This window comes from Osmerus mordax, chromosome 13 (assembly GCF_038355195.1).
Source record: "Osmerus mordax isolate fOsmMor3 chromosome 13, fOsmMor3.pri, whole genome shotgun sequence".
NCBI classification, from domain to species: domain Eukaryota; kingdom Metazoa; phylum Chordata; class Actinopteri; order Osmeriformes; family Osmeridae; genus Osmerus; species Osmerus mordax.
Genome location: NC_090062.1, coordinates 14,354,335 through 14,362,372, shown reverse-complemented (window position 1 = coordinate 14,362,372; position 8,038 = coordinate 14,354,335). Strand labels below are relative to the sequence as shown.

General features: G+C 52.5%; 1 protein-coding gene across 2 annotated transcripts in view; it reads left to right on the top strand.

The window, feature by feature from the left end:
* The first annotated feature begins 1,670 nt into the window (after positions 1 to 1,670).
* The window catches only part of insyn1 (inhibitory synaptic factor 1), a 27,013-nt gene continuing 20,645 nt past the window's right edge, over positions 1,671 to 8,038 (top strand). For both annotated transcript variants that reach the window (XM_067249338.1, XM_067249337.1), the window contains exon 1: positions 1,671 to 3,227. In XM_067249338.1, the coding sequence (XP_067105439.1) occupies positions 3,084 to 3,227 (144 nt within the window). In that variant the 5' untranslated portion in view covers positions 1,671 to 3,083. The remainder of the gene's footprint in view (positions 3,228 to 8,038) is intronic.

The window sequence follows — 8,038 nt, the reverse complement described above, 5'->3', positions numbered from 1 at the left end:
GGGGTCAGGGGAGGAAAACCTCACCCAGACGAAAGGGAGAGAGGTGAGGGTGAAAAAAAGAAAGAAAGAAAATAAGGAGAGGGAGAGAGAGAGAGAGAGAGAGAGAGGGGTCGGGAGAGTAAAGGACAGATAGAGAGCTATGGAGGGAGTGTGTGTTTCCAGGCACAGGGGACTGAGCTGGAGCTGTGTCTGTAGCGCTGTGCCTTTAAAGCGGCAGGCCCCTCCCTCCCCACGGCAGAGCGGAGAGGAGCAGAGCGGCAGAGTGTTGCTGGCAGGAGCCTGAGCCTCATGATAAACTCTGGCATCAGCCTCCCTTCATCCGGCAGTCAGCGAGGACACTCCAGGGCGCAGGGGCCGAGAGACAGGGACAGAGAGCGTGAAGAGAGAGAGCGTGCGTGCGAGGGAGAGAAGAAGGCGAGAGAGAGAGAGTGAGAGAGAGAGAGAAGAGAGACTGGCAGGAGCCTCCTCGGTTGGACAGCGATACAGCTCTTCTCCACAGCTCCGCGTGCAGTATCTCAGCTCTGCAGCCCAGGTTGGTGGCGCCTGCCGGCAGGTCGGCTTTTTCTCCCCCACAGCCCAGGCAGTGGAGCGACCATCGCAGCCAGGGAGAGACAGCCTCAGCCTCCACATTATCATCATCAGGATCCCCTCCCCTCCTCATGCCTGGTCCTGTATTCCACCTACCCTCCTCCTCCTCCTCCTCCTGCTGCTTCTCTCTCTCTCTCTCTCTCTCCGCTGTCTCACTGTGTTATCAGGGCCATTCCTGCCACCCACCTACCCTTCTGCCTCATCCTTTTCTTTCACCTCCACATCCCTCCATCCCCCACATTCCCTCCTTCTGCTCTTCCACGGCTAGTGAATGAAATCACCCTCTGACTGAAGCTGTCTCCCCTGACAAGACAGTAAGTGAAAGGGGGAAGGCGGTGAGAAAGAGAGAGAGAGACAAAAAGAGAGAGAGAGAGAGAGGAGTGTGTGGCAGTGTGCATGGGTGAGTATGTGGCAGAGAAAGAGAGAGAGAGAGAGAGAGAGAGAGGAATAGGGTGTCATTGTGTGCGTATTGGTAGCAGGATTGAGTCTGCTGAAGAATTAGTGCTCAGCCCCGGACACAGCAACACAATGTAAAGGAAAAGGTGAGTGTGTGTGTGTGTGTGAGGGACAGAGGTGTGTGTGTGTGTGTGTTAACGAGGAGAGGTGGAGCAAGTCCTGCTGAGACTAGAAATGCATTTTCACAGCAGCTCAAAAACCGTCAAGTTCCAGCACCGCAGTTAATTCCTGTCTCTCTGTCTTTTTTTCTCTCTCTCCTTCTCTCTCTCTCTCTTTCTCTCTCCTTTCCCCGCTCTATCGCTGTTGTGCTCTATTTGCAGTGCCACTGTGCCTAGAGAGAAGAGAGAGCGAGCGAGAGACAGAACGAAAAAAAATGGACTGCTCTCCACGCCGATCCTCCAGGTGTCATGTGTGATTGGCCGACTTGCCCTCTGGCAGTAGTGTCCTCCAGGATTCAGCGTGTGTCTCTCTCTTACCCAGCCTGAGCAGAAGCCTTCCCCTGGGACCCGCTCATGGGATTTATCTCCTCCTCCTGGAGAGCGCAGGGCTGTCTGTTTTTTAAACTATCCAGAAAGGGAATCGTATACCGCACAGATAAGAAGTGCAATAATGAATCAATCAACACGAGCAGGAAGACTGGATTCCCTTAGCAACAACTGAGAGAGACGAGAGTCGTGCCTGTTTCTGCCCTGGGTTTTTTCCAATTTTTTCTTTTTTAGGGAGGGGGGGGAAACAGCCCTGCAGACTGGACCGGCGATCAGGAGCGAGCATGAAGAAGGGCGCTGCATGGACACCAAGGACACGCCAGTTGTCTTAGCGCCAAGGGAAGGTCTCGGCCTTCTGCCTCCTCTCCACTCCACCGACTCATCACCACCATGTTGATTTGTCATTCCTCCTCAGCAAATTCTTATCATGAGTCACATGCGGCTCGCTTAGAAATCAGTTGATTCTCCCTCCCCTGCCACCTGGAATAAGCCCCGCTGTGGAGGAGATTGGACGGCGTCCACACACACACACACACACTCTCTCTCCCAGGCAAACAAGCACACGCACGCAGACTCCCCTCACTCCTCCCACCTTCCTCCTCGCGGACAGCAATGAAGGACATGTTTCGGTCATCGTCTGCATAGGGGGAAACGGAAGTATGCTGAAGTCCTTTTGATGTGGGCTCCTTCAAAGATTAGTCTTTCTTCTTCCTTCTCATCAGAGAGAATAAATACAAAAGTCAGTGGCACAGGACACTGGAGTATCTCTTGTTTTGAAACGGGATTTGTGTTCTCCTCCCTAAAAACAAAAACCCCTCTAAGGGATGACATGTATAAGGCGAAGCTCGTACTTGCTGGCAACCGATAATGTAGAGCAAGGCCGATTAAAAATTGAGATACTGCTGGAGTTGTATTTTTCTATCATGCTTGGATGTCCTGCTCCGCGGCAGTGCTCGATATGAACCGTTGACTGTGAAGGTTCACTCTCTTAGGATTTTTTGTTATGTACAATACACACAAGGCACGACTCAAAGGTTAAAAGTCACTGTGCAGTACCGCGTGCGTCGCTTGGAAAGGGGAAGTGGAATTCAAAGAGAGGATCCTGAATAGGAAGCCGATCCAAATCCAACTCCTCAGAGACCGACCCAAACGTATCCACCGACACACACGATGAGTGGGCTCTCCGGCCTCGACACTGTTACATAAGAGTTTTTCACACCGATTTATCTCACGGTTTCTTGTTTTTTTTCTTCTCCTGCCGCTCTGTGGATTTAACACGATATTTTTCCCTTCCATGTTTCGTTCCACCGCATTCTTGGTACGTTCGACCAGAGGGCATGGCTGTCGGAGGGTGAGCCGGGGGCAAGCCTGCGGCCCAGGGAAGGTCTTTTGGCTGCCCGGGTGCTTTTAAAATGTTGAGGTCTCCCTGCCTGGCCGGGGCCCTTGTTCGGATAAGTAGCACTGAGGCTCCTTGCGGCCAGAGACATGGACCCCGACTCGGCTCCCCCAAGCCCTCAGCCCGCCGGCCGCTGGCCCCACGTCGCCCTGTGAAGGATGTCCCTAACCAGAGCTCAGGCCCGGGACACCTCTGAGACGCCCAGCCCCAGAGAACGCATCCGCAGCCACATGAAGATGGTGATCAACCAACTGGAAGGCATTCTCAAAGAGCTCAAGGATGTGGCCAAGGAACTCCGGGAGGTGAGGCTTGGGGGGGGTTGCATGCGTCACTCTGCCGGCCTGGGGTTGGGGGCTGGGGATGGGGGGTGGGGATGGGGGGTGGAGGAGGAAGCTAGGGAGGGGGGGGGGGGGGAGATGGGGGGTGGGATGGGGTGGATTGGGGGCGGGTGGTGGTGAGCATGGGGGAGGGGTGGGGGTATTGGGGGCGGGAGGGTGAGGTCGGTGGTGAAGATGAGGGTGGGCTGGGGAGGTGGTGTGCACGGGGGTGGGATTTGGAGGGGCGGGAGGCATGGCAAAAGGCGAGAGTACTCCTTAACAGAGTCTGCTCTGGATGAAGGGTAAAACTTATTTTTTTGACGTGCGTGTGGTCGTGTGGTCGTGTGTGGGGGTGAGGGGGGGGGGGGGTGAGCTACTTTGATTTCCAATTCGAACTGAGACGAGATCCCTTTGGCTTTGATGCACGGGCCAGCGGAGAACGCGAGATGCTTTCTGAATCTGTGATCAGCCCCGTCGTCCTGCTTCCAGTCAAAGGCAAGGGTGTCACTGGGGAACACAAGTGCCATTCAGGTGTATACTGTGACACCTCCATCTGCTGGGGTGGCTTCATAGAGAAGTTCCACAGGCTGCTAAAGAGGCAGAGCCAATCTGGGCTGAAACCCAGAGGTGGGCTGAGGCAAGACTGAGGACTTGGCACTGCAATAGTTATGTAACCACTTCATTATCAGCTGGGTGCCTACTGTATTTTCACAACTGTCATGGTAACGCGAGGTAAAAGATTTGAGAGTGCGTACGTGTGTGTGTGCGTGCTTCAAAGGGAGGGGAGCAAAGCAAGATATTGTGTGTTCCTCTATGTGGCGTACAGGGAGTTTTGGGGGACGCAATGTGTCAAGGGTTTGTTTGTGAGAGCATGTCTGTGCATCTAAGTGTTTGTGTGTGTGTATGTGTGGGAGAATGTGTAAGCGTATGTGTGTGTGAATACAAAGCCATCCTGACCATCAGAGTTACAGATAGATCTCCACCCTGCAGTGCCATCACTGTGAGCTCCTCTTGCATAGCTCCTCACAGAGACACAGAGAGAGAGACACAGAGAGAGAGAGAGAGAGAGAGAGAGAGAGAGAGAGACACAGAGAGAGAGAGAGAGAGAGAGAGAGAGAGAGAGAGAGAGAGAGAGAGAGAGAGAGAGAGAGAGAGAGAGAGAGAGAGAGAGAGAGAGAGAGAGAGAGAGAGAGGAGAGTGCTCTAATTAAACCCTTCCTCCAGAGGATGTCCTTTCTCTCTCCCTCACTGAAGAGTAGAGATCTGACACCATCCCCCCACATCTTATCTCCACCCCTCCAGTTATTAACTACGAGCTTACATCTGATCAGTTGTAGCCCACAGCCAGGGAGGGAGGGAGGTGAGGGGCCAGGAGGCGGAAAGGGGGGAAGGAGGAGGGGGGTGGAGGGCACACGTTTTGACCAGGACCCCCCTGGGAGAGTGGCCTGACCAGGGGGCGGTAGAGAGGTTGTGACTCACTCCATCACCGCCGAGCCGCTCCACGCCTACCCCGCCCAGACTACCGTCTCCGGCCCCCGCTCAGCGCTCCCTCCGACATGTAGCGACACGGGGGGGGGGGGGGGGTTGCTAGGGGGGGGTTGCTAGGGGCACGCGCTCACAAGGAGTCCTGCCTCCCAGTAGAGCCCGTGCACCAAACCCACCGGGTGCCTTAGTGATTGATGATTATGGGATGCCAGCATGAGGAATAATGCTGGTTGGAGCTATTTATAAACAAAAACAGAAGCTCTACTTCTACCAGCCCATATAACCATTTATATCCCTATAAAGCAGAGTTTGTGTGGTGCAACCAGAGCATATTCCTCACCCCCCCCCCAAAAAAAACAAAAACAAAAAACAGCTAGAGATTGCATTTGCCAGAGTAACACTAGTGTCAGTAGTACCACTATCAAGCAGTTAGCTTCTCTGGCCTACTGCAGACTGTATCAAAGCAGAATGCTGGGACTGCATTAGTGTTCAATGTACCATCAGATTCATGAGCACCTAATGTTCCATAAAATCTCTCATTCTTGGCCGCGTTAAATGAATACATACAACCACTGTCGTATAAATGAATGATACGTCTGCAGTCGGATATATTGAAACGAATAAGTGAATAAGGATGTGCGGGCGCCGGTGCGTGGTGTGTCTGTGTGTGTGTGGAGGTTCTGCGGGCTGTGCTGGCGTGCTGATGGGGACGCTGAGATAGAGAGGATGGGAGAGGATTATCCCCCCCCCCCCCCGACGGTGACCAGGGAACCAGGCTTGCTGACGAGTTCTCAGGGTTAAAGCTGGAGCCGTGGTTCACGAGTGAGTGACACCCCGGCAGACAGAGCTGCCCTGGACACGCCCAGCCCAGGGATGAACATCTGGGGGGGTTTGATCTCAGACACGCTTCAGGGGCTGTGTGCCAGGAAGCCCACCATCACACCAGCTAGACCCCACAAAGCTACACATGCTAACACACACACACAGGCTACACACACGCTAACACACACATAGGCTCATTCGTGGTTCTGAAAGATGGCTCTAACACTTGACAGTCATGTGTAGGTGTGTGCAGTGACAAGGAGCAACGCAGGTAGATAGATGCAGCGGATACAGATGATTTTAGTTCTAGTGTGCTACAGTATATTGTATTCTGTTGGTTATTTACATCAAACTAAATCAAAGCGTAAAGAAGCCATCACCACCAACAGTACAGAATCATGGACGTCATGGATCATATTTACATGTAAAGGAGAAACGTATTATTGAGCGTACTGGTACTCTTTCAAGATGGGAGCTTTCAAAACCACATTACCATTCAAATGTGTCATATTTATGAATCCCATTACTCATGTGACAGATAGACTGAAGGAGATGCAACAGGAAAGACTCGGGTGAAATACATTGATAAAGTACTCCAGGCTGGTTGTAAGGGGCTGACTGCAATGGCAGCTGTGGTAGTTGACTCATTTGGGTGTCACGTCATTCTTGCCTCAGTATTTCTCTGACAGTATAAAATGGCAGCGAAAAACAGCTAAATCGTCCCTCGGCTGCTTGCTCGCGTGAGATGTTTTATTTGTTAAAACTGAATCCTAATGATATAAGCAATTTTCAAACGGTTGAGCAATGGCAAGTATGGGATAGCACCCATATTGGTTATTAAGGAGATACAAGATTGCAGAAAGCATTAAATGAGGCGGGAAGGACAGCAGAAATGAGAGGGTGGAGGGGAAAGCAGCGGGCGTGGGGAAGGAGAGGAGTGGAGAAGAGTCGCCTCTTTATATAGAACCAAAAGGCAACAGGGAACTGTTATTATGTAGAGGTAGTCATTATGTGGAATCATAAGGAGAGCCGAGACGACCGTCGGCTCGAGCGTGCCGCCGGAGAGAAATGAAAAACGGAGAGACAGTCAGGAGAGACCAGGAGAGACCGAATTAAAGCTGCTAATGAGAAGAACGAATGAAGGCCGAACAAAGAGCAATTATCAGAGGCAGCACGGAGTACAGCCTGTGCTTTTCCACCGAACCCCCACCCCCCACCCCCCCACCCCCCACCCCCCTGCCCATCCTCCCGACTACCCGACCCCCTGCCCCTCAGTCCAATCATTTGTGCGAGCAGGGACGTTGGACTGGCTTGTCCCAGTCCCAGTCAGGGGGAGGACGCTGAGCAGGAGCAGCTTAGCCTGCGTCTCCTCTCAGGTGTGGAGGAGAGCGGCTGCTAAAATGACGAAAGTCATGCAGACTGGCTGGTCACTACGCAGCTCTGGAAGAAGCCCAGACAGGGTAGGATTGCATCATCAGCAGCAGCAGCAGCAGCAGCAGCAGCAGCAGCAGCCCTGCCAGTCTTCTCCCCCCCGGGCTCTTGTCTGTTTCCGAAACCAACTGTCCACGTTGTCCTCCCGACAAGCCAAGCTCACTCCTGTGTAGTCAGGAGTGATTCACAAGCTCACTCCTGTGTAGTCAGGAGTGATTCACAAGCTCACTCCTGTGTAGTCAGGAGTGATTCACAAGCTCACTCCTGTGTAGTCAGGAGTGATTCACAAGCTCACTCCTGTGTAGTCAGGAGTGATTCACAAGCTCACTCCTGTGTAGTCAGGAGTGATTCACAAACAAGCATCTAGGTTTGCTGTTGTTCTCTGTTGCCATGGTTAGCATACAAATCTGGCTAGATCAAGGTGTTACCTATGGCTATGCACACAATCCATCCAGAATGATCCAGGCTGTAATGTGAGCGATCATCAGAATTGTTAAATGTGTCCATTCTTCTTCTTCTTTTTTTAAATAATGTTAATGGTTTGATTAAAGGGTTTGTCCAGGGGTGGGCTTTCATGTTCGTGCCTGGCGTGCTTAACGTGAGCTCTGTCGCATCCCAGTGTGTGGTGGAGGAATACACACAGCTGGCCCAAGATCAGTCAGCCAACCAGCGGGCCTCATGATCCAGTCTGGACATGGATCCAGAAACCCTGGTCCTGCTCTGTCGGTAGGGGAGAGCAGGCTCTCTGAGCTCAGCACCAAACAAATCTGTTGAGAACACAGAGGGAGCCGCAGGGAGCCCTAAACCCAAATCAAAGGCTGTTGTTTCTGCAGGGGATGTTTTTCTCCTCTTCCTCAACTGTCTCTCTCTCTACAGTGCCACCAGACAAAGACCCCCTTCTGGAAGCTGTACTTCCTGGGATGGCCATTAGGGGACTGCATATTGTCCTCACTAGCATATCATACGGTATGTGCGCCGCGTGGGGAAAAAAGGCAAACATTGAGCGCGATTACATGAAAAGGACCCACATATTTACTGCTCATGAGTCATGACACGAGC